Genomic DNA, 26,660 nt, shown 5'->3' with positions numbered 1-26,660 from the left:
GTGGAAGATGGGGGTATATTTTTCAAAGACTAATTTCAGGAGCCCAGCTCAGCCAGGGTCTCTGTAGGGTTAAAAACAGAGAGAGAACACTTTGAGGGCAAGATAGAGCAGAAATCTCTCTCCCTGCTTAACTCGGGGACCCCTGGGAGGTAGCAGCCTGTGGCAGAGGTTAGCCTTGGAGAATATTCACCCTTTCCCCAGAGCCTTTACATCGAAAGAAGATATGTTCCAGCATGACCAGAAGTGAAGGCAGAAGCATGTGTTATGCAGGAGGTCATCAGAGCTGTCGTCTTTTGAATCCCGTGGAGGCACCCTGCAGGACCTGCTCCATGTTTCTCCCTCTCTGTGCTGAGCCCTCCTCTGCCGAGGTCTGTTGCTGGCTGGCTGAAGGTAACCCTTCTGCCGGAGCCGTGAATACGGCAGCGATGCAGAGAGGGTTCCCGGAGGATACGTTTGGTTAAGCTCTCTTCTCAGTTTGATCTGATTTACCTTATGTAATGCAGTGATCTGACTGTCTTTTAAAAAATAAATAATCTGAACTCACACTGTAACTGTCTAAAGCTGTTAAGAATCTTTTTCTGCTGAGCAGTTTCAGTGGTGTTGGGGGGGAAACAGTTGTGCCAGCATAGAAAACATGATCAAGAGTTGAATTTCAGATGCTTTCACCTCTACAGCCAAGGTGATCAAGTACAGAGGTGAGGTTTGGCTCGCTCAGCCTGCGTCCCCATGTACCAGGCAGGTGTCAGGTAGTTCATGTGGTGTTGGCCTGATCAGGAGTTCATCTGTGTCCATCTGAATCGTTTGGTAGTGACCCATGCTGTGCTACTCTATTTTTCTCAGTGCCCTGAGCCTTTCCCCCAGGGACATCCATGCTTCCGTGCACGCTCTGCGACACATGCATAAGGTGCTCCCGAGGGAGACGGTGACTGGGATGGGGTCACTAACGCCTCAGCAAGTCATTTGGATAGGAGACGGGGTGACCGATTTGTAGTCATTTTGTGCCCCGACTTCACACTAAAGGGCTGCCGGCAGCAGGCAGGGACTTTCTTCTGTGTGCACATGCTGGGATTGGATTTGCACAGATCATTGCACGCACAGATTGACTGCACTGCGAGTTTGTGGCAATGCCAGTGAGATGGTGATAATGGTGGGTTGAGACGCTGAACTGCTCTCCTGTCACTGGGATGAACTGCGCAGCCCACGCAGCCGAGGCTCTAGGCTGCAGCCGCATTAATGTAGCATGACTGCAATAATCCGAACTGCTGAAGTATTTTCCTTTTCATTCTATATTTCTAGTTCCTCGGAGCCTTTTCCAGGCTGACCTTTCACAGACTTTGTCTTTTGTAAAGCCATAAAGCTGTTTGCTTGTCACTGATCCCTAAGCGATGTAATACTTGGTCAAATCAAACCTACCTTTAAAAGTACAGTAGTGAGGTGGGGGGGTCTGAATTTGTGTATGTGTGCACACACTTCTATCTGTTGAAAATGTGAATTCAATATCATGTTGAAGCTGCTCCTGCTGATCTCATAAGAAAGCATCAAGCCTTGAAACATCTTTGTCTCTAAGTATCTGGAACTTTACCTGGGTGGGCAAGTGCTGCTGCTGAGGAGGAGATGGATGGTTTGGTGGGAGTAAGTACCCAGAAGAAAAAGAATGCATGAAATTTCTTGAGCTCCTGAACCTTTATAAGGTGATTTTAAATTTTTTTTTTTAAAGCAGAAACATGGAGATTTGGGCATGGCCTGAGGGCTATGACCATTATGACTATTAAGTGAACATGCAACCAACACAGTTGCAAATTTGTACCTGTTATTCCGGGGAGAAACAGCTGTTTTTGTCATCCTTCCTCCCTGCCAAATTTGTGGATGATTTCTCATCAGATGTCTGCAATGCAGATGGCTAAATTATGCAAGGAAATCTGCAGCTGTTGTAGTTTATGCTCTCTTACACTGGTTAAAGAGCTGTAAGCTGCCTCATGTCAAACCTTAGAGCTACTCTTTTACATGATGCATAAGAAATCTTTGCATGTTAAAGACTTCCATGGCAGAAGAGAATACACTTGTGTTCTTGCATAGGTGATAAGAGGGCTGGGACTTGTGTGCATCCTTGCCCTTGCTGCAAGCATTGTGTCTCCCCATATAAATACTCTTGCTTTTATATACACAGGTGTGTGTTCAAAGTTGACAACAGGGCACGCATAAGGGCTGGCTATTCTGCTGTGTTGAGAGGTCTCAGCTCCTCTGGGATTAGGAATGGAGAAACCAAAGATGTATGTTTAGAGAGCAAAGGTGCACCTAAATTTTTTTGAGATTTTTTTTCTCTTCTTGAAGTTGTCTGTAAATCTTCAGTGTGTGTAGTCTGAACTGCCAGTGACCCACTAGCTGAAAGCAGGACATGCTGTGTGCTTCAAGTTAATTTTCTTGTTAGGCTAATGGAGGTATTTTTGGTATGCAACTATAGATGGATGTAGAGCTGGCATGATACAATAAATAGGTGGTATGCAATAACAGTACTCAAGCAGTCTGTCAATAGCAGAAATGTAATGATTCTTTAAAATCTTTATTTGCAATTTAATTTATCTCTAGTGTTCTTCATGTCAGAAATTCTTTGTCCACAGCTGCCTGGATGTTGGCTTTTATCTCTTGCTTGTCACATACACTTGAGATCCTCAGACAATATTGTCTTGAAATGAGAGGATGTGACCAAAAGCATGGTGTTTATTATTATTGTAGCCATAATAACCTGAAAGAAGCAAACAGTGAATGACAGAGAAACAGAGATTTATGTTCTGGGGACAGCACTAAGGCAGCACATGCAGGAGCTTAGCTGGAGCTGCTTGACTGTTTTTCTGCCTGTCTTCTGCAGGCAAAACTTGGTTTTAACAGTAGAAGCGTTTTCATTAGTTCATTTCTGAAAATGGTTGGAGCAACTGTGCTCTGTATTGTGAGTCTTTGCCATGCCAAAAGTCTTCTGTCTTTGCCAAACAGGCTGCTGTAAACAAATACAGGTATTTACTTGGAAAAAAGGTTGCTTGGTACATTTGTTAACCTTCCCTTTGTCCATGTGCTGCTCGCCCTTGCATGTTAACGTCACTCTGTCCACACTTGGCCTTTGCCTCTGCACTTGAGTACGGCCACACTCCAGGAAGGATGAAGTGCTGAGTGAGTGTTGTGCTCTGTCCTGCGGTGGCATTCTGGAGGGAGGTGACGACTCTGTCCTGGGGCAATATGGGCACCTGTGACCGCTGTCGTTCTGGGGGTGCAGCTGAGCTAAGCTGTGTGACAGTGACTGCACTGAAGGAAGGAGCTCTTTATCTGCCTGGCTGCACAGTGCAAATGAGAAGGTTGATTACAAATAAACCAGGAAAACATAATCCTTGCTTCATTTAGACATCTGTTTTAAAAACTGTTAGCAAGGGCCTGTCTTGTCCCAGATGTCCCAGCACTGATTTTTGTAAGGTTTGACTTCTTTTTCCTGTCTTGTAACGTCCTCTGTGTTACACTTGTACACTCCTTGTACACTTACTCTGTGTGCTCTTTTCCATTCAAGCACCTTGGTCCTTGCAGCCTGGGGCTCCTTTTGTGCAAGAGGAGCAAGGTGAGGTGTCGAGAGCTCGAGGGAGTTGTCCAGAACTGTTCAGCAGAGCCAGGCACTGAAGCTCAACTGGTTTCTGCTGCCGGATGGAGAGTAACTCCGACTTGCACCTTCAGGGGAGCTACTTCTCTTCTGTGAGAAAAGGCTGAGACTGTGGGAGTCCTCTTGTGTAGACACTTAGAAGTCCCTTGCGTGTTTCCACCAGCCGTGACCCGGAGAGGCTCAGAGGACATCAATGCTTGGAGTAGGCTGCGGGGCATCCTTGTGTTGACTGCAGCCTTTCTCTTCTCACCTGCGATTGAACAAGTCTCTTCCCTTGCTTAGTCTTTCAGTTTTAATGTCATAATACTTGACTTGACACGACAGTGCATCTTCTAAGAGCTCATCTATCACAGATGCCCACTACAGACCTGCAAGCTTCCTTCCACTGTCCCAGCAGACCTTATGTAGCACATTGGAGCATCTGGGCTAAGGGCCTGTAGGGTTGTTGTTATTTTCACACTCATTTTATGAACAGAAAACATCTAAAATTAGAGGAGCTTAGCGCAGAGGGATACAGCTGCTGCTGAACAACCTAATGTAGCAATCAAAGGAGAGGCAGTGACCTTGGAATTCATTTAAATGACTTTTTCATTGGCCTTGAGAATTTAATGGTAATACTCACAGGATTATTGAAAGGTAGGATAAATAATCATAGGAGAGATTAATTGATTTGCAGTGTGCAGGTCTGACTTCTAATTCATATCTCCCCTTTCCTGCAATGGTAGGTTATAGCTATAGCACATAACAGTGAAATTCTCATAAAGATGGCCAGGGAAACATCATTTATCGTGGGAGAAGCTCTTAAGATTCGTTGTCCCTCTTTCAGATTCAGTTTAATGTGGTGGCTTTTTTCCAGGCTGGCATATTGTGCTGTCCTCTGTCAGGGGTAGAACAAGCATTGCATGATAAAGATTTAAGGACTTCAGTTTGCGTTTAAGTGCCTTTAAGGACCCGATCCTGCTTCCCCTTTATTTTAAGCATGAGTGAGTTAGCTTTGTGGCAGTCAGTAGTGCTGTGTCTGTATGATGTTCATGAAAGAACCCAGAACACTGACATTTCATGGTCTGGATATCTTTCTCCAAAATATTACTTACATGAATTTCAGATGGTTTGGATTGTTTTTTATTTCCTAGGTGAAGTATACCTAGCTTGTTTGTTTGTTTGTTTTTCTCTGCATAGGTTTGTCAAAACCTAGGTTGTTTGATGCTTTTGGTTGATCAGAGCTAATATTGATAATTGTGGAATATAGTGTCGAATGTGTGGATACTGTATCCAAAGCACAGTATGAAGCTTGCTCTGGCCGGAGGACACACTGTGTAAAGCCCACTAAGATGAAGTTACCCCTGCAAACAAGTATATTTTTGTACGAATTTGAGCTAGCTAATTCAGAGAGGTTCCCATATCTGAGCTGGGACTCAAGATGCCCTTTGTTTGGAAGTGAGGAAGAGCACAAAATGAATAAAGTTCCCTGCTCCTAAAAGGAGAAATCAATCAGCTTGGGCAGGTGTCAAAGGGAACTGTCAGCCCCTTCCACAAAGCCATATGCTGGCAAGCTTTCTGTGGGTGGGTGGCAAATAAATCATTTTGCCAGCCTCTTTCATGCTCTTAACCACGACAAGCAGTGCTGAGACAGTAACTTCTTTAAAAATTCAGCTTCTTCCTGAATTCCCCTCTGAAGCTGTTGCGTCAGGTTCCCAGCTTGGCGGCACATGCTCCTGCCAGTGTGTAAAACCAAAGCAAACCTTCTGCTCCAGCTGAGGTCCCTTCATGCTGCTGCTCCTACCACATTAAAGCATTGTTTTTTTTCTCAAAAGAAGGACGTGGGTCTTTGTGAGACTGTGGTTGCTATGCAGGTGACTAAGCAGTATGGACCTTCGTTGGTGTTTGAACTGGAGTTTGGTCTGGGATCAGCCGTTTGGGTATTTACTGTAATTCTCGGGTGGCATTTGCAGTCTTCATTCAAACGTATCCACCGTGTTCTATAAACATGCCCTGAAAGCATTTCATGGGGTGCTGTGGTGGTTGGAGCTCTGCTGGAGTCCCTGAAGTCACACCTGGGACTTCTTGGCTTCTTGGCTGCAAACACCCTCTGACTTGTGCTGTATAGAACGTGGTCTGGTTCAGTTCACGCTTAGATTTGCATCTGCTGGCTTCAGCAGTCACCCCATTAGCGGGAGTCAAAGCAGCACTGAGATTCAGAGTCCTTGGTTTATGTTCTTTAAGACAGTACTGTAAAAATAGCCCCAGCCTTTTTGCCCATACACCTCAGAAATGGCTTTTGCTGAACCTGCATTGAAACAGATTTCTAGCCCAGTTTTCTGATACAACTTTCAAAAGCTTAGCAAAGTCTGGGCTTTCAAGTGCCCGCTCCAACAATAACAGCTGAAGAAAGAAAAAATGGCCGCTGCTGCAAGCAAGAGGAAAAAGTGTGGCGAGGGAGTGCGTTGAGATTACATTGCACCGGGGAGGCGAGTGCAGTGTGTCTGAGTCGTGCCATGCTCCTTATTACAGCTCTCCGCGTCTCCGGTCTGCGTGCAGGAGCCAGCCCTCGCCCTGCCCGGGCATCGATCTCTGCCGCGCCGTCCCTTTGCTCTGACCCTGCGGGGACGGCGCTTGCGCTGGTCCCTCGGGGGCAATAGCGTGGGCTGCGCGGGGGCGAGGAAGGGGCTGTCCTGGAGACCCGGCATCGCGCCATAGGCGCTGAAGTGTAGCTTCAGGTTGTGGCAGGAGCCTCACCTGGTCCTGAAAGTTCAGCTTGCCTGGAAGCAATCGCACCAGCTGAAAGCAGTTTAATTTACACCCAAATAATTTATTTGAAATCTGCTTTTTCACACGTGCATTCATTTTACTTTATTGTAATGTCAGCACTTAGCAGTGAAGTAATGGCAAATCTCTGGAGAACTTCGCACAAGCGAGAAAGCACCATTATCTCAATTTTACAGGCCCTGCTTATGTTGACAACATATGTGGTGGTGTAATTACGCTGATGTGATTAAATCAGTGCAAATCCTTGCTAGAGGGGCATGCTACACCACTGTAAAGCAGGGCTTATTATCAGTGCAGTTCAACTCAAATTACGTTACTCAATTAAGCAGTGCTAGTACAAGCCTCCGCTTAAAGTCAGGATGTCACGTGAGGGCCTGTGTTCTTTCTTTTTAAAGCAGATAAAGATTTGGAAACTGCAGCGGGTGAGGTTGTGCCTCACCCAAGAGCATGCTAGAAGCGTTGGGCTTGACAAATACTGTGTTTACAGTACTTTCTGGGAGGAAAGAGATGTGGGTGCAAATTCAGGGGGTTTATTATTATTTTTTAATAGCTTAAATTCTTTGTTTAAACCATAGTGACCACTTCGGAAAAGATCCTAAATCATACTAAGGCTTTACAAATAAAGTAAGTAAAACACGTACTAAATTCTACTAAATCTCTACCACATGATTTTGGATTTTGATAATGGCTAAATGGTCAATGAATAACCATGGCGTGTACAACTTAATTGGAATTTTTTTTTTTGGCAGGGTGTGGGCACTGTAAGAAAATGAAGCCAGAATATGAGAAGGCTGCAGAGTTTCTCCATGTAGCCAGTGATGTAAGCTAATTTCCTTTATTATATCCTTTAAATAATCAGTAATAAATAACTGGAGTAATAAAAGTGGCTTTTCTCCCTACAACAAATTCAGCTGTTCTCATCCTCCCACAGGACCCTTCAAACTGTGCTTCCAAAGTACAGTCTCATCGCTAATGCGTGAGCCCTGCCAAAGTCTTAGAAAGAACATTCTGTCTTGAACGAAAACAAAATCGAAAAATGTTTATGTATTCTGCTGTAGGCCTTATACATAATATGATCAAATCCAAAATGGATTTTTTTTTTTTTCCCCCCTTACTTAAAGGCATTGAATGTGAAGAAACATAGGCTTTTATTTATGAATTAGATTTGGAAAAAAACAAAAGGGGTTGATCCCTCTTTCAAATACCCTGGTTTTATGGTTGCGTCACTCCATTAGCTTGATCTTAAGTGCTCCATCAGCGTGGCTGGAGAAGAGAGATACAATAATATAAGTATTAGTGTTATTGATTCAGTCTCACGCTGTGTACACCATGCAAGAGTATAAGTAGGATTAGTCTCCCCCATACTTAAGCATGTTCGGTGGAGACATCTCGAGTCCCTTTGTAGTTGTTGGAGAAGAAGGGGGAGAAAAGAAAAACAAAGATACAAAGATCCGATGAATCACGCTGCAGAGGTGTCTGTTCTCCTGTAACTCTAAAGGTGGTCCATGTAAAGATGCCCACAAGTAAGGGAAAGATGAATTTACCTTGAAGTAAACTTGTCTTTAACAATGCTCATTTCTTCTGGGAGAAACTGGGATTTGTGGGAGGAAATGCCATTCCTGGAAACAGCTTTTAAGTATTATCAAGTGAATTATATACGGGGAATCCTGTCAGAAATGGGAAGAGAACAGGTAACCCTGGTTACACTTAGTCCATAAGATGTCCCTTCCTGGTTTTGCATCAGTCCTCTGTGTCTTTCTGTGTGTCTGTGCCGAGTACCTGAGAAAGTGAAGGCACCTAGATCATGAGTGGTTGCCCCAAGTCCACTGTTTCCTGCCAAAGGGGTGTGTGTATGTTGCTGGGATTTACAGTTAGTGGTCTCTGTTTTAGAGTCCAGGTGTCCTTGCAGCAGTTGATGCTACCGTCAACAAGGCGCTGGCAGAAAGATACCACATCTCAGGGTTTCCTACCTTGAAGTATTTTAAGGATGGAGAGGAGAAATACACTCTGCCACACCTCAGAACAAAGAAGAAAATCATCGACTGGCTGCTAAAGTAAGTTTTAGGGTCTGAGATAGTATTTGGGTTCCTGGTTACTGGCTCCTGAAGGCTGTTTTGGTGAGGAAATAAATCTTAGCTTTATCGACTGCCTAAATCCCTTGCTAACAAAACCAAACTGAATTCCAGTTTTCAAAGCCATACAAACACAAATGTTAATTATGGTCTCTAATACACCAAATCTTTTATTTGCTGTGGGGTTTTTCATAGTTGTCCTGGTATTTCTTTTCCAAAATGTTTTTCAAATATACCCTAAGCCTCTCATCAGAGAAGGAATAGCAATGGCTCTGAAAAATAAAAGGAACATTTGTTGTTCCCTCTGTATACTAAGCAGCAGATTTCACTGTTAGTAACTGAATTTCTGCAGTTGTACTTTGCTCTTTCCAGCATTTCAGAGCCAATGCCTAGAATACCAGCTATGTGGGGCTGAAGGAAAGCCAGCGAGACCAACAAAAACAGCACCTTTGTCTGCACTAACCAACTTTTCTTGGGTGGTGTGCTAAAATATGCAGAATTAAGTTTGATGTATGATGAAAATAATTTCATTTCAAAAAAGTAAACTGCTGGTACAGTTCTCTCTTTAAGTATTCTGGAATAAAATATGCATTTCCTTTAGGTACTGTAAGCCTAATACATTTTCTGCATTACTCAATGGGGAAAAAAAACCTGCCAGTGTTTTGTGAAGTTTTAAAATCATCTAACCATTAAGTGCAGTTGGCGTGAAGAATGTAATCTTAATTTTTCCCCACTTATTTGGTGGTGGGGTGGGGGTCTGTGGGGTTTTTTTTGTTGTTGTTTTTTTCCCCTTTTCTTTTCAAATTACATCTCTTGAGAGCTTCAAATCAGGTAATAGATACGGTGTGGAAGCATCATTATAGCATGTTGGGAAGTTTTATCTATATTTTAAATTTAGACACAGTATTCCCATGGCCTTCGTGCATACTCAGGCTCCAGGCTGCTGCGTCAATGCTGGATGTTAAGTCACTGTCCTACTTTCACTGGTTTGCTGGAGCATTTAGAGTGCTGCGTAATTTATATTGAGTTAAACAGTCAGGTTGACGCTGCCTGTACGTATTGGCAGGTGAATATCAATGAGGAAGAGGGAAGGGGTGATAATCCTTTTTGGGTCCTGCTGTGCCTCTTGAAGGCTTTTGTCTGCAGCCTCAGGTAGTCAGCAGCATAGAGGAAACCCAGCCAGCTTGTCTCCTGCTCTTGACTGCTGGATGTTCTCCCAACTAGAGAGGCAATCGAGCAAGATCCTTGTTTGCTGACCAAAGATAAAATTGTCACAGCTGCACTGAAATTGGTGAAAATAGGGATGCATCTGGAGTGCAGGCTGGAGATGAAGGTACAGCTTCACAGAATCACAGAATCATTAAGGTTGGAAAGCACCTTCAAGATCAAGTCCAACCGTTAACCCAACACCACCATGCCCCCTAAACCATGTCCCAAAGCACCACATCCACACATTTTTTTGAACACTTCCAGAGATGGTGACTCCCCCACCTCCCTGGGCAGCCTGTTCCAATGCTTGACCACTTGGTGAAGAAGTTTTTCCTAATATCCGATCTAAACGTCCCCTGTCACAACTTGAGGCCATTTCCTCTCATCCTATCACTAGTTACTTGGGAGAAGAGGCCAACACCCTCATCGCCACAACCCCCTTTCAGGTAGTTGTAGAGAGCGATAAGGTCTCCCCTCAGCCTCTCCAGACTGAACAACCCCAGCTTGTATAAACCTATCCCCATGAGTGGTGTAGTCACAGCCGTGCAGGTTTTGGCTCCTGTCCCTCCGTGGTGACTGTAGTCTGTGCTGGCACACTACGTTGTTACCAGTATCTGGGTAGCTTATTTCAGGTTGGCATGAGAAGGTCTGTGTGAGATGAAGCTGCACCTCTGACTAACTGTAATCAATGATAGCTCACACCGACTTGTGTTCGTGTGAAAATTCGCACCAGCTGTCCTAATTCTTTCATAAACAACTGGCAAATCAGTATTGATGGAAATACGATAGATGTCCACCAAGTGACCTTGAGTAGGGCTTTAAAAATTGAGTTTTTCTCCACTTAGTTTTTATATACCTGATGGAACTTAAAATGGTGTCATTCTAAGTGACAGGAAAGTCTGAAAAGCTAATTTATTACCAAGGCGACATATGAAGGTCTTTATACGGTGGCACCATTCTGATGATTTTATATAAGTAATCACTGTTTAAGATACAGCAGGAGTGAATTTAATGAGTCTGAGAGAAGTCTGTGAGCTGGTGAATAGCAGAAGTTTTGTTAGAGGCGCTCTAGATGTGTGGGATTGCTCTGATCTAGTCAGTATGTGCAGACGTAATTGAAACCTGACATTCTCTTTATCAAGGTAAAATATTCCAGTTCAGTCACCCCCAGTCTTCCAAATGGAACGATGCTGATTATTGCATCCTGGCTTTAGTATCTGAATTCAAGAGAAGGTCATGGAATTCTTTATAGAAGTTTGCATGATAGCGATAAAGAGTACAAAAAGGATATTTGAATGGAAGATGCTGTTCTATATCGGTTGCCTTTTGATTCTGCCTGCTTGCTGTTCTTCTCAATTCATGCCTATGGATGACACAGGGATACAAGAGCAATGATTTTTCCACCCAGATGTTGGATGCAATGTAGGAAATCTTTATTCTGCATTCCTACTTGTATGCCTGAGTACAATCACTTAAATTAGATTTTTGTTGAGTTCCAGAAATTAACTTGCATCTTTTTTGCTGTTATCTGGTGTTGCAAATATCAAGCACGTTTTTCTACTGCACAGGCATCCTGAAGGATTGTTCAACCTCAGTTCCCTCATGGTAGTTATGACCAGGATGTGATGCCCCTTTGTCTGCTTCCAGAAATGTTTTCAAACCAATCTAATTTCCTTTCTTTTCTAGTCCTGAAGCACCACCTCCACCTGAGCCTGCATGGGAAGAAAAACAGACTAGCGTTATACACCTTGCTGGGGAAGACTTCAGGGAGTCCTTGAAGAAGAAGAAGCACACCCTTGTCATGTTCTATGCACCATGTGAGTAAATACCTCTCCACATGGATGGGTTTTATAAACCCTACAATTCATGAAATCCTGAGTTAATTCCCTTGCTGTCCCCAGACTTTTAAGGGTAAAGAGCTGATTCTGAATATAACTGCATGGGTCCATCATTGGCACCATTGTTTGTATCTTTATAAACGGAAACAAAACAGTGTACAGTGTTTATTTAAAGAGTTATTGCGTTAATGCAGACATCAAAGCAGGCAGGGTACAAAAACAGAACAGATTTATTTTCCTCTGCTGCATTTTATGGTCCATATAACAAAATGTGATCCTTTATAGTAGCACAATGGACATGGAGAGCTTGACTCATTAGTGCAGCACTTCAATAGTGAAATCGATATAGTGGTGTAGGAGGAATCAGTCCCCAGAGGCTGAGAACAAATTTTGATGGAATAAATTTTGTCTGTAATAAATCTACATTTAAATCCCCACTGGGAATATAGGCATAGCTTCCCTCCTCCCTGATTGTTTTGCATGCATCACACGCATACTTTCCTTTTGAATATTCCTGAGAATATTTCTAGAGAAGTTTTGAATCAGGCCCTTTATAAATTAGGTGAATGGGAGGGACCTATTCTGTTTTCCTGTGTTGTCCCAGAGACAGGCAGACTTCATACAGGTTCTTAACTTTTAAGGGGTCTGTCAAAGGGAGAAGATAATCCTGCCACTTAATATGAGATAACGTTAACTTGCTTTTATAGCACCATGACTCAGCCCCCCTCAGATGCAGGAAGAATTCTTTCGTGTCACATGGCCAGCCCTGCAATTAATGGATAGCCTTCAGATAAGCAGTTACTAACTTGTTTCCATTAAACTGAAGGTATTTTCCAGAAAGGGAGAAAAATCTCGGGTCCTTAATGTTTAATCAGGCAGCCCCTTATTTTGCTTTTCTGTTAGAGAATTAAATGAATGCTTTTGGGCTCCCACGAAGCCCTGCTGGATGTGGGAGAAGGGAGGGGTGCAATTCAGAAGGGAGATTTCTGGAAGCTTGTAAAAGAAAAGGGAAGGGGACTTAATCCCTTCTCAACTCCAGTTCCCACCACCTATTGATGGAAAATTGCCCATGTGCCAGGAATTTCTGATTCCTGGACCTCAACTGGTTAAGAGCAAGCTGTAACTTTGAAAATCAAATGATTGCACATGAAAGGGTAAGATTTAGGAGTTCGACATCCCTTGAGTTCTCTTTACCCTATGAGTGACTTTCTGTGAAAGGGGGAGATTTTTTTCCCTTTTGGTTTTTACCTGCATCTTTTTAAGGCACTTAAGTCCTTGGACTTTCTTAAGGCCATGTTTAAAGCAAAGGTGCTATGTGCAATGGGTATGTACCATGGAAGTATGTAGTTTCAAGTACCTTGAAAGCATGAGGCAACTTGCCTGATGGGCTAACTACGATACTGTTGTTTGCTGGTTGACTTCTGCCCTTACACCAGGAGGGATGAATAAAGATGTATGAACAGGCTGTAAAAGCAAGGCTTGCATGATACAAGACTTCAAGTCTTCAAAGTCCTTTGAAGCTGCCCTTCAGACATGTTCTTCTTGCACTGTTTTCGATACAGTGCTGCATGAGACTGCCCGTATACATACAGGACAGAGAGGTGTTAACTGGAACCACTTGTGCCCTTCCCGGGACTTCTAAGAGAGTCAGTGTTGCTGTTGTGTTGTCAGTATGTGAGTCATGCACAGTTTCTGATTTGTCAGATTTGTTCTCTAAATGTGGAAGTGTCAGTGTGCAAAGCAGAAAGCACACGAAGGGAGTGCAACGAGCCTGCCCTTTGTTGAATGCACGGAAAAGGAACAGATGAATATTTTACATCTCTGGTTTCTGTGAAATAATCATTGATGCAGTAGAACAGTACAAATCATTCTATTTTTCAGCTTTTCTGCAGTGATAATGTGCTTCCTGCTACATTTGATAGATTTGCTTTTGTTTACCATTTTCTCAATCTTGAGACCTCTTGGAGTTTACATTGCCAATTAGTCTTAACTTGCTTATTTTAGTGCAGAAGGAACACTGCTAAAATTGCCAGGCCCCATTATCTCAAATAATTTTCTTTTTCTATTCAGATCCACATCTTAGGTCAGTGCAGACTTGCAGTATGTTACTCCATTCACTTGTGACTCTATGACAGTATTTGTTACACTTACCCATATGCTGAGATATTTTAAGATTTGGGGTGTGTGTATTCATGCGTATATAAAGTATGTTTATATATAAATATTTATGCTAAGAAATGTATCTCTCATCTGTCATTAGAATTTAAAGCAAGAAGTTGAATATTCTGACCTTTGTAAAGCTTTCAGCTAGAGTGACAAACCTTTAGGCAAAGGCCACAGATATATATCTTAGATGCAAATTAAAATGAGATCTGGCTTTCAGCTTCCAGTCCAGATTACTTAATTTATATAGGAGAACCATCAATCTGCTGCTATGCCAATAACTCTGGACTTTGCTGAGTGATGCTTTAATGGTACTGAACGGTGCTTCACAGTGATTTAGCTCCAGAAGAGAAGACTGCTACATCCACATGGAAGACAGGGAACTCATTACTGTTATCACCCTGAATTTGGGTGAAGCATAAAGGTTATTCCTGGTGCCTGTGGAATATTTTAAGGATTGAGAATCAGAATCAAAACTCTTGAAATTACTGGGAAAAAAATCCACTCCTGTGGATTTGACACCCACGGAGAATGATGTTCTTGACTTCACATTCCCGTTCCTCCCTGGTGGTATCTCTGTGTACTGTAATGACTGATTTGAGGCAGGAGGCAGCAGTAGGGTCAGGTCCCCAGTACTGACCAGGGGAAAAGTGCCAGCTGCAGAAAAGCTCATGCTACTTGTGACAATAACTGCCTTGGACGTGATCTTTATCTGGGTGTCCATTGGGTAGATCTGTACCCTCTATGGCCATGAAGCCACTCAGGCTCCTGCTGCAGGCTGGCACGTTGGTGCTTCTCAGGGCTAGCACTTGGAGCAGGCTGCTGGCATCTGTGTTGCACAGCATCTGGACTGGCTCTTCTCTGGACCCTTGTGGGGCTCTTGTGGTCCTAAGATGTAATTCTCATCCCACTCCCTTATCTCTGAATTCAAAATGCCTAAAATAAGAGGAGGACAATGATAGTAGTAAAGTTACTGCTGAAGTAAGGCACGATGCCACAGATGTGTGTTGTGTCCTGGGGACTGCCGTGAGGGGTGTGAGGAGCATTTGAAAGCAGTAGGCTTATTGTACCAGCATTTGAAAGGCGTTTTGGGAGGGTTTATGGGATCTGTGTCTGTATTATCTCCATAATGGAAACGCACATACTGCATACTATCAACTACTCCAGGTTTCCTTTTGTAATTGCTTGACTTCGTCCAGAAATGGGGAGAGGAGACAACTAGTCTGAGCATGGTGTAGTGTACACATACAGCCTGGTATGTGGATGATCAGGATTTGGGGGTGCTGTGGACTGAATTGGGAAGTGAGCCAAATGGACAAGGATAGATCCAGCCTAGGCCGGTTAGACTGCAGTGCTTAACCAGTCAGAAGTACACTAGCTGCACATCTGTGGTCTGTGTCCAGAGCTTGTTTCAAGACTCACGGCATTACATGCCTAGCATCCTGGACTGACCATTTTGTATCAGTGCCTCTTCTGTGATCAACACACTGACTTCCCTTTCTTCTTTCTTTTATGTCCTCCTTTGTTCATATAGCTTATCTGAATGTGTTTTCTCTGCATTTTTACTTTTATGTGCTCTCTCTACTCCGTTATCCCAGATAATTGAGATTTGACTTTGCCAATGCATTAAATTTTAACCTCCTCCTACTATAGCACTGAAAACCGTGCAAAATAGAAGCAGTTGGTTGTGATTAGATGTCAGAATCACAAAGGGCAACAAGAGTTCCAGTAAATAACATGTCTTCTCAGTTGGAGATGTTTTTGCTGCATTACTCAAACTGAATTAAGGGGAGGAAAAAAAAAAAGTGATTGAAGGTAGGTGAGCATTTTTCAATGAAATAGGGAGGTGCAGATAGATCTTCAGGAGCGTACTGTGTTTTTAACCCAAACTTCAGTCTGGAGAAGCCATTGGAGTCCTACATGGAATTTCTTGTTAAGTCAATGTAAAGACCTATACCAAATTAATGACCATCACATTCTCTAACTAAAACTCACATGGTTTCCTCTTCTGCCTTGTTCATCCCTGGGATTTAATATGCCTTCTTGATGTCATAATTTGGTAATGTGACCATCGAGTTTTAGCTGTTCTTTGGTGATGCTCCCTCAAACTTCTGCTAGGTTTTCTCTGCTCTTGTACAGACAATTCAGAGCTGGGGACACAGACTCCATAGATGGGCATCCTCGATTGCACTAGGCGGAGCATCACCAGCAGGTCAAGGTCAAGCACTGGTGAGACACAATTGGATTGCTATGTCCAGTTCTGGGCTCCCCAGTACAGCATGGACATTGACGTACTGGAGTGGATCCAGTGAAGGACTGTGATGGTGATTAAGAATCTGGAGCATCTGACATAAGAGGAGAGGCTGAGAGAGCTGGGACTGTTCAGCCTGGAGAAGAGGAGGCTCAGGAGGATCTTATCAGTATGCTTAAGTGTGCTGGGTTTGGCTGGGATAGAGTTAATTTTCTTCATGGGGCTATGTTTTGGATTTGTGCTGAAAACAGCGTTGATAATACAGGGGTCTATTAGGTATTGCTGAGCAGTGCTGACACATAGGCAAGGCCTTTTGTGCCTCTCACAGCACCTCACCAGCGAGGAGGCTGGGGGTGCACAAGAAGTTGGGAGAGGAGAAAGCTGTGACAGCTGACCTCACCTGACCACAGGGATATTCCATTCCATATGACATTGTGCTCAGCATATAAAGCTGGGGGAAGAAGGAGGAAGGGGGAGATGTTCGAAGTAATGGCGTCTGTCTTCCCAAGTAACTGTTATGTGTGATGGAGCTCTGCTTTCCTGGAGATGGCTGAAGTAGTGAATTAATTCCTTGGTTTGCTTTGTTTGCGTGCGCAGCTTTTGCTTTACTTATTAAACTGTCTTTATCTCAACCCATGAATTTTCTCACTTTTACTTTTCCGATTCTCTGCCCCATCCCACAAGGGGGGAGTGAGCGAGCAGCTGCATGGTGCTTAATTGCTGGCTGGGATTAAACCATAACAGTAAGTGCCTAATGTGGTGGGGTGGTAAGGAGGAAAGAGCCAGACTCTTCTCTGCAGTGCCCAGGGACAGGACAAGAGGCAATGGGCACAAATTGAAATGCAGGAAATTTTGCTTAAACATAAGAGGAAGTGGGTTTTTCTTACTGTGGGGGTGGTTGAACACTGGAACAAGTTGACCAGAGAGCATGTGGAGTCTCCATCCTTGGAGATATTCAGGACCCAACTGGACACAGTGCTGGTTGACCCCGTTTTGAGCGGAGCAGTTGGACTAGATGATCTCTAGAAGTGTCTTCCAGCCACAGCAATGCTGTGTTTCTAGGTATAGTAACACTGAAGTTTGAAAGAGACAGTGGTTTTTTGTGTTGTTTTGGGGTTTGTTTTATTGGTTTTGTGTTGTTGTTTGTTTTTTTTATCCTTCCCATCGAATTCTGATTTTTCTCTAAATAAGAAAAGCTTAATAACACCCCCTGCTAATTCTTGCACAGAAACAGAACCCGTCCATTTGTAGCTCATAAGAATGAGAGACCAACACATGAAAACCCATTCATATAATTTTTTGGGCAAGATTGCTGTCTCCAAAGACACTACAAGTGAATCCACTGTGTCAGAAACTGGAGTTATATATAATAGACCAGTCATTAACAGGTCCAAATGGGGGACCTGTTTTTTTAAATCAGCCACTTCTAGTGGAAGAGCTTGGCATTGAGCAAATTCATTCAGTTCCTACTTTTGTAAAAACACAAGCTAATAAGCATTCTTAAAAAATACTTTCAGCAGCAATGAGAAATAATAGGGGGAAAATGTTCCCTTTTAATGATTCGTAAGGGTGGCAGTTGCCAATGTTATTAACTTGCCAAATGGCCTCAATTTATGGGACTCAACAGGGTTCGCAGAATGGGTATTTTTAATAAATAGTTTGCTGGGAGCTGATTCTGGTTCTCTATTCAGCAGTGAAACTTTCACTTCACTGGAAATTATTTTTGTCAGCTGGAAAAGGTTATTTTCTGGTGAAGCCTGACCCATAGGGGTTACCCAAAGAACACCCAGAAATAAACTGTACTGAGGATGATTTTAATGAGGTATTTTTGTATTGAGTAAGTGGCTGTTCTGTGACAAGAAGATATGCAATTAAGAGACATCAGCCTCCTTGGCTCTTCACTTAAATTTTTTGTAGGGTTTTTCTTTCAGGCTGGAAGAAGTGAATGAGGCTGCTTAATCTGTGTTGCACCTGATAAAATCACAGAGGACTTTGGGATGGTGTTTAAGCCATTAATAGGCTGTGTGGTGTTCTAAGCTGTTTGTCAGAGATGGTACCTAGGAATTGTTCCAATGTAGAACAAAGTTCTTTGGCTTCCAGGTCAAGCAGGAATCATTGCTGTCTGATGGGTCATCTCATGGCCATCAGTAGGAAAGAAACCAGATAGAGATTTCTTCAGCAGTAAGGAATCAGATAGGGATCATGTTTTTTCAGTTCTGACTAAATCAGTCCTGCCCATCCCTGTGTGTTTCATCAAGCAGTGCATAAAATGCTGAGAGCAAAAGCAAACTTGCATTAATTTTACCCACAGGCTTTGTTCAAAATATTAATCATTCTGTATCCTGGTATGCTCCTTCTCTGTCTTTTCACAACAAAACCTGCCCAGTTTCTTCTGTCCCGAGTTATGCATCAAGGAATACACAACAACAACAAAGTACTTAGCTGAGAGTCCTTGCCAGAGTGGGTTGCACTGTGTGCAGAGTGGGTGCAGATGGTTTTTTGGTGATTAATGCTAACAGCCAGGAGAGCCAGCATGCTCCTCCAGCCCTGCTAGCTTGCTCATGGGACCCAACCTGTCATCAAAAAGCTGTTCTTAAGAAAGTGGTATCGTTACCTTTTCACCCCTCCTGTTTTTTGAAGTAAGCTGGGACAAAGCTGACTGCACCATATCTCAGCCTTTGCACGGAAGGTTTAGCGAGATAATGCTGTGTTCTGGCTAAGCCGGACTGCTGTAACAAAACACAGCAATTTTGACTGACCGTGAGGCTTCAGCCAGTGGCTGCTGGGCCTGAGATGTCCAGTCTGGGTCTCGGTGCTGACCAGACCTGGGTGGCATAGTTCTGTATGAAAGATGCACAGAGGAGGCTGAAATAGTCAAGAGTTGAGTTAAAGGGTCCAGATGCACTGAGCAAAGCGGCAGCACGGATGAATGCGGTGTCCCATGATGGCCTCAGATTGGCTCCCACCAAGAGGTTTTCCCATCGCTTGCAAGCACATCTTGTTAAGTTTTCATTAGGAGGCTGTATCAAAGAGCCTGAACAAAACATGCCTGGTTGTAAATGAGGCTTAGGCTATCAAAAAATTATTAAAAACATGCTGAACAGAAAGAATCCGTTTCAAGGCAAAAACCCTTGCAGGAAGGATTTTCTGGTTGTTGACTGAGGCAGAAGTGAGGTCTGGACCCTCTGATAATGAGGCTTTAAATCCTGCGTGGGCTGGTACTGCAGAATTTTGATATGTTAGCTGTGCCGCTAACTGGTTTCTCTCCTGCATTGGTGGTGGTCTTGCTACAGGCTCGCATTAGCGAGGTGCATTCCTGTTGGTGTAAATTGTGCTGATGCCACAGAGCCCATTAACAGGCTGGTTTTGATAAAGAATGAATTTATAGACTGGTCTCTGCAGTCAGGCTGGCAGTACTGCTCTTGGCCCCGGTGTTTGTGTCGAGGATATTAATTAGCTCTGAGAGAACAGTTTTAACTGCTCTCAACTCGGAAGTTGAGGCACCTCACAAGACTGAGCGTAGCCGTGACAGAAGTGCTCAGAGGTGGCAGTTGTGGAGTGATGGCATTAAACTAAAATTTGTCAGGATGATCCACCTCCTCTTGTTTTGTAGAACAGCATTCATGCTTTAAATCTGTCATAACCCTAAAATGTTACAGCTGCTTGAATTGGTGTGAAGAATATTACCTGTGTATAAACAGTTCAGGCTTATGGGAAGGGGAAGAGGAGGGAAGTGCGTGCCCTTGCCCTCCTGTGAAATTCTCTCCTCGCAGGCGCACAGCTGTGTTGGTGCAATGTCATGTAAAGTCTGTGTGAGGTACATTGGAAGGCATTTAACTATGAATATGCCACCCACCCCTATGCACTGTCGTCAAACCCATTTCCAGTAAGACAGATGCTTTTTCTGGTGATGCAACATTATCATAACAGGGGCTGCTCTTGAGCCTCGTTTAGCACAGAAGTAATTCAACGGTGCCTCCCCCAGTGCTCCGCCGGACCGCTGCTAACTCAGAGCAGTTTATCTTCTGATTACCAGTTGCATCCACTGGCATGTTAGATGGAAAAATTATTTCATTTGCTCTTTATCTATGTTTGCAGTTAACCAAGGCTGATGCTGACTTGGTTAACTGCTGCTACCAGCTTTGTTTCTGCCACACGGGCCAGTGACACAGTTTACCTGGAAAATCCTGGCCTATTGGAACTGACACTTAAGTTTTGTTTTGGATGTAACTATTGCTCTTCAACCCTTTCTGTGCAGAGGTGGCTTGCTGTACAGCCTTCCATCTTAAAGGATTGCTTGTACCAAATGCCAAGTGCTGTCATGTCATTTGTAATTCACTGCAGTTGGTTGTATCCTTGCCTTTTGAGGTGGATAAAACAGTCCAGGAGTTTTGTGCTGAGTCTTTCTCCTCTTCTCACCTTTGCAATTTGGCCTGTTCTGATGACTTTGTTGCCGCTATTGTGATTGTCCATGCCTAAGGCTGTGGTTTCCAAAGATTTGGTTTTTGTATCCCTCGTCTCTTCTGTATACCCTCAAAATGCTACAAAATAAGAGTTCAGATAGCTTGGAAAAAAAGACTACAAAACCACCAGGAGGCTGTGAAATTGGTAGCAGGTTTTCCCTAACAACCACTCTGTTGTTGTTAATAGCAGCAAGGCAAGCCGTGGTTGACCTGATGCTTAACTGAAAACCTCACGACCTTTTTCAAATCAAAGGACAAATCCCCCTCCTTTCAATTACTAATATCTCGTGTCTTGGAAATATGATTATGCTATGTGTCAGGTCATAAAATGAGCTTTGGTTCCCGATATTCAATTAAAAGGCCCTCCAATTCTCTACTGGTAGAACAAAAGCGAATTAACCTTTCAGTAACATCTCCAAATGCCTTTCTCAGATCTGCCTGTGGATTCAATAACTTCTGTAGCTACACAAATTGTGTTGGTTTAAGCAGTATACCCATTTTCAGCTCTTATCTGTGCAATTACTGTCTGTGGTCTGTCTTTCCTTGATTGACCAAGTAATATTCTTGTTTTAATTCTAGTTAATCACTTGGAATTCTTGAAGTGGAAACAGGCTTTGCTTTATTCTGCAGTCTACAAGCTCCTGGGTTTGCTTTGATAGCTGTGCAATGTACTGCTTTTACTTGCTTAGAATTGCAGTCATTTAAAAACCAATAACGAAGGGCAGTATCTACTTCTGTTATTTAGATGGTGATCATTTCAAGCAGAGATGGGGAATCGGAAAGTCATTCCCTGCTCTGCACTTTGCACGCCGAGGGCTCCATCCTGCCATGTGCTGAGCCCTCTAAGGCCTCGATGGTTTTGCAGTTGAATGAATGGAGTCACCACCTTGCAGCCCTGTCAAGCAGGATTGTTGTGAACCCTGAGAGTCACTTAACCTCTTCCTGGCTCCGTTTAACCTTGGGTGTAATGACAGAGGGGGATAATCACGTCTGCCTCTCGTAGGGGCAATTTGAAGCATAATTAATTGATATTAGTTAAAGCATTTGAGATCACCCGTTGAGAGGTGCTAAAGGCAGCTGGGGGCTGAAGGGGGAGCAGAGCCCTTCCTCATGCTGAGGATAGAGCACAGACAGCACAAATGCCACTGTCTCACAAATTACTGGGCTTTCAGATCTCCTCTAAGGAGTTGGCCAGGACTTTGGTATGAAAATACTGACAGTTTAAGTTAGCATATTTGATATAGAAAGAATCTACAACATTAAAATGTATGCACATTTAAACTATCTCTTTGAAAAATCTCATGTAAAATATAGGCACATCGTTTTGTTACTTTACGTACCAGATTTTATTATGTACAGATACTAAAAGCACACACGGAAACAAATGGGTAGAGTTATATACATCATTATGTATTAATGGTGGGCAAGAAGTGTAAGGTAGTGCTTTCTGAAGTCAAAATGCCTGATCTGCACTGGTGTAGAGCCATTTTATTTGGGATGCTCAGGTTAGGGTCAGCAGGGGCTGTCATCCTCACCTGACCTGCAGGGCAGTGCTGGCACGCTGCAGCTCCCGGCAGCTCAGGAGAAGGTGATACAAGTACAGTAAAACCGTATCACCTCTGCAGCAGTTTCAGCTCAGTGATGTGAGTCAAGGACAGGCTGTAGTCTGATCAGGTCGAGAACCACTGCGTGAAAGCATCTTTTTTAGAAAACCATTTCCTCTCAGACTAAAAGTCACTAGTGGTGGGCAAAGTGAATTTCCTGTCTGAATCTGACTGGCTTCAGCACCCAGCCAGCTCTAGAGGTTACTTAGCCTTTGGCACCCAGCTTGAGTAGCTCGTTATAATGAAAACTAGACTGGCTTTTCTCGATTTCTATCACTTCTTAATCTTTGGATTTAAGCTACTGACACACTGAGCTTCTTGACTCCCTTTGCCATGAAAAGCCCCTTCCAGTCCTGTTACTTTTCTCATGGGTCTTCTGAGCCTCCTCCAGTTTGAACTCATTCTTGATTTGTGGACCCAGAACTGCAAACAGCATTTTGGAGGTGCCAGGCATAGAGGCCCTCTCCACACCTGCTTTATATTCTCATTTATATATTCAGTGAAGTTCCTTTTGACAACTCCATCATTTTATTTCAAAGCTGTATTGCTAGTATTGTTTGGATTTCTTTTGGTTCTAATGTGTTTAAAGCCCCTTATATACTTAAAACATCATTATTACCTCTGCTGACTGTAGATACTGCTTTGATGTCCATTTGCTTCCTTTATCTATTTTGTACAAATTGTTAGCTTTTGATTTGTATTCATTAAAAACAGCTTCACCTTTCTTCTATGTGCTATGCTAATACAGCTTCCACTCTTCCAAAGAAACTGAATTAACCTTGTACTGTTCAGCTGTAGAGAGGTTATATCATATCACTGGGCTTTGTAGTTTCAAATTAAACAAAGCATGAAGTAACTTAAAGGACGTTTTTCATATTTAAGCAAGCAGAAACCTGTGTTTTTTGGAAAGAGAACTTGATTCCTTCAGGCAATTCTGAAAATTTCACACAATTTTATTTTCAATGTAATAAGGTGACTATTGTCCAACAAGGTGCATCTGTTTCATGTACTACTCTGGACACATCTTTATAATTGCCATTTGGTCCTAATTTTTTTGTACATTGAAGTTTTAAAGAATCTCTGAGTTTTTCTTTTGACTTGCTATCATCTCTAAACAATTCACTTAGTTAAGAAACCCTTTCCAACGAAAATTTCTCCATTTGAATGTAATAAAGATGTAGGTTATTCACTTGATTGTTCATTGCCTTGAAATCCTCTCTGCATCCTTTATGCATCCCATGGGACCTTGCAATTATGGGAAATGTTTACAATTCTGAATACAGGATATTATTTCTGTGGATTTATTGAACTGCTACCACAACATATGCTTGCTTACTCTTATGTTTGGGGCAACGTGCTCTTGGTTTTTAATATCAGTTTTGTGTCTTTCTTACCCTACCTGACAAATGGGTTTATATTGTTTTTTTCCTCAGTCTGCTTTTTGTTTAAAAAAAAAAAAATAGTTTGAAAGGTGATGTGAGCACTTAGTAAGTTTTTCTACTTCCCCACGCGTTATCTCTGTTTTACATCATGTAGTGTTTTGTGGCATCATGTTGAAAACCACATCCAGCTCAACCTTACAGTTCTTTATTTCTTCAGGGTTCTCAAAACGGTGTTTCTGTGAGGATGAAGCCAGCTTCTCTGCTGGCCTCTCCAACACCTTTCTGTGCCCAAACCGACGCCGGCTCAGTAGTTCTTTCCTCAGACACCGAGAGAAGATGCTGTACTGTACAGTTGTTCCTGCTGTCAGTAAATTCAGTCCACAGAAAAGAAGCTGGACTATATATTTTCTATCACTTCAGCTCCCAAAAGACTCACTAGCTTTCTTTTAAATGCCTCTCTAATTAGAGGAGATTTAATTGAACTCCCTCTCCCCCTCAGTGATAATGGGTCTGAATGAAGACTGCTTGCTTGCTTACTTGATTTCCCTCATCTGCTGTTCATCAACCATTCCTCTTGAACTTTTACCCACAGAAACCATATTTTTCATGTACTGGATCAGTCAAGAACTACTTGGTTTTCAAGGTGAGGAATGTGACGGTGCCTGCCGTAACTGTATTGCAGGGTGCCTTTCCAGCCCTTACCAACTTTATAGCATGAGTGGTAGGAAAAAAAGTGTAGCAATTACTGAGTTCATGTAAAATTTTAAATGTGTAGTGCAAAGGCAAAGAGAACTTGGAACACCTCTATTGCAGGTGTTCTCCTATGGGTCCATGGACCTGTGGTTGAAGCAGGCAGCCCTCACCCTCCGGCAGGCTTCAGCGGTCAGCCAGAGCAGATACCACCACGGGCTGCATGGGGGGGCCTCCAGAGTGCAAAATTTGGAGCACAGATAGATGAGAACATCTGGCCAGAGCTGTAATAAAGCTGTGTCGTTTGCTGACCGAGAACAGAGAATGGCCTTAACACGTGCTACCACATGTGCATTAGATGTCAAGCCTTCTTGCTTTCCTGCCAGGTGGTGCAAGTGTGTTTCTGCATGAGGAAATGAAGTTAGCTTGAGATTGCAGAAGTGATTAGAGGTTTTGAGCGCCAGTGCTGGGATCCTGTGGAAAGGCTGGATGTTCCAGGAGCAGATTTCTTTCAGATTTCTCAAGTCAGGCACAGGAAATTACTGTGCAGTTCACATCTGCTGTTAACCCTGTTGAGATAAAATTTGCCAATCATGTAAAAATGAAGAAAGAAAATCGGTAAAGCAAAGCCCTGCACCTACGTTAGAAGGCTCTGCTCCCAGAAGTGCTATTTCAAATGCTGCTCAATTGAAAGTCCACCTCTTGGCCTTGTAGGAAGCCTGTGCAACTACCATAGCACCCGAATTATTCAACTAAAATGAAATGGAATGAATCTTCCTACTTCTTTAGTCCATAGTGACTTAGTGTCCTATAAATTCTACTGAGAAGGGGCAGGACCTTTTGATTCTTGACACCTTACCCACACCTTCAGATGCCACCAGTTTAATCTCTTTCCATTGCAGCCCATCTGGAAAATCCTTTGTAAGGAGCCTGCACACTTCCTATCCTCATGTACAGTGCTCTGTACATTTCCTTTCTTTGCAGTGGAAGATAGTGTTCACACTTAAATGTGTGATAGCGGGTGTGAAGAGGGAATGGGAGAACAAGTTTTCTGTCTGTCAAAATGAAGACATCAGCCTCTGCTGTTTTTTTTTTTCTGGCATGTGTGCTTTAAATAGAATGGCTGGGTTGGGTGACTTCCAAGTGTTTGCTGCATTTGGCAATCCTTCTAAGTTGTAACAGATGAAGTTCTGCTGTTCCATATGATGTGTTCCTTCCCCCTTTTTCAGAGACTCCTTGAAACTCCTTGGGAATTCAGCACAGTATTCACATCTGTTCTGTGGATGGATGTCCAAGGCTAACAAAATGCTTACTGGACTTAGTCAACTCTGCCAAAAGCCATATGGTTGTGTTTTAGTTTTGCAAGCACAGTGCAGTAAAGAAAGGAGGTTGGGCCAAGAGAGAACTGAGGGGAGGAGGGATGGAGCTTCAGATCGGTAAATAAAGGTAACTTTTTGTCATTCGGTATTAGAATGGGAAGATGAGAAGATCACAGAGAAGCAGCAGTAAGAGCTGTGAGCATAGGTTCCTTTATCACTTGTTTTGAATCACATAGCACTCCTCTTTGTGGTGGTGTTGACCACAGCCTTGAAGCATGTTTGGTTTTGCCAGCCTTTTCCAAAATGTTGTAACAGTCTAGATAATTGGGTGCTTCCTTTTGGCCTTACAAGATGTGCATCTTTGCTGAGAATCACTCTCAAAGCCCTTCTCAATGCCATCTATTGAACACCATGCAGCAGCCTGTGCAGTGGTGACTTGCTAGGGTGGAAGGGACACTGAGAAGCTGCTGATGCTTTTCTGAGCAGTCACCAGCTAAACGGCCACTCGAGTTGTTTTCTTACCAGCCATCTGTTGGCCCCTGTAAAATGGCAGCTTGTATTTTTAATAGCCATTGGACTTGATGTGTCTGAAAGAATATGCTTGTTATTTGTTGAACCATGTTCTGGTTTTCTTGAAGAGCATGGCTCATGGAGAGCTTTTACCTGCTGCAGCTTTAGTGGAGGCTTAGAGAGAGTCTTTACCAAATGCCCCGTCCTCTGCAGATGAGCGCTCGCGAGGTGGGAAACACATCGACTGATGTATCATAAGGGTGTTAGAGGGCAATAAGAAGACATGAAGCCTTGTGTTTCTCTTGAAATATCTTTTTTTGAGGCTTTGGAAGTTGCTGCTTGGTGAAATTTGAATTTCAAGCACAAGATCATAAGCAGAAAGGGGAACCTGAAAGAATTAAGTTCTTAGGAGTCTTCATCTTTTAGTGTAACAGTTAGAAGTGCTTTCCAGTAAACTACAGCATGTAAGCATGTAGACTAGGACAAGTGTTCTTGTTTTAGGGGTGCCTGATTTGTCTCTTTTTTTTTTTTGTCTCTGAAATTCTTTTTGGATGTTGTCACCAGTTCTGATTTATTTGTGTAGAGCAGTGTTCACAAGGCAACTGGGGCAGTCACCTCACAGCAGAAGAAATAATCCAAGATGTGTCAAGAGGCAGGCTTGACCCAAAGGCTTTTCAGTATCAGGCAGATAGGACAGGCAAGTGGTGAGAGAGAAAATGGGTCACAGAATCACAGAATCATTAACGTTAGAAAAGA

General features: G+C 43.1%; 1 protein-coding gene across 1 annotated transcript in view; it reads left to right on the top strand.

Moving 5' to 3' along the window:
• PDIA5 (protein disulfide isomerase family A, member 5) overlaps positions 1 to 11,501 on the top strand; it is a gene marked incomplete at both ends in the record, with an annotated part of 42,752 nt that extends 31,251 nt beyond the window's left edge. Inside the window, 3 exons of the mRNA XM_010283193.1 lie at positions 7,153 to 7,223; positions 8,294 to 8,457; positions 11,371 to 11,501. Of these exons, the coding sequence (XP_010281495.1) occupies positions 7,153 to 7,223; positions 8,294 to 8,457; positions 11,371 to 11,501 (366 nt within the window). The remainder of the gene's footprint in view (positions 1 to 7,152; positions 7,224 to 8,293; positions 8,458 to 11,370) is intronic.
• Between the last annotated feature and the right edge of the window lie 15,159 nt (positions 11,502 to 26,660).

Source organism: Phaethon lepturus, unplaced genomic scaffold (genome assembly GCF_000687285.1).
Source record: "Phaethon lepturus isolate BGI_N335 unplaced genomic scaffold, ASM68728v1 scaffold6343, whole genome shotgun sequence".
NCBI lineage: Eukaryota > Metazoa > Chordata > Aves > Phaethontiformes > Phaethontidae > Phaethon > Phaethon lepturus.
The sequence above is the reverse complement of the archived record's forward strand: the minus strand, read 5'-3'. Positions and strand labels throughout refer to the sequence as shown.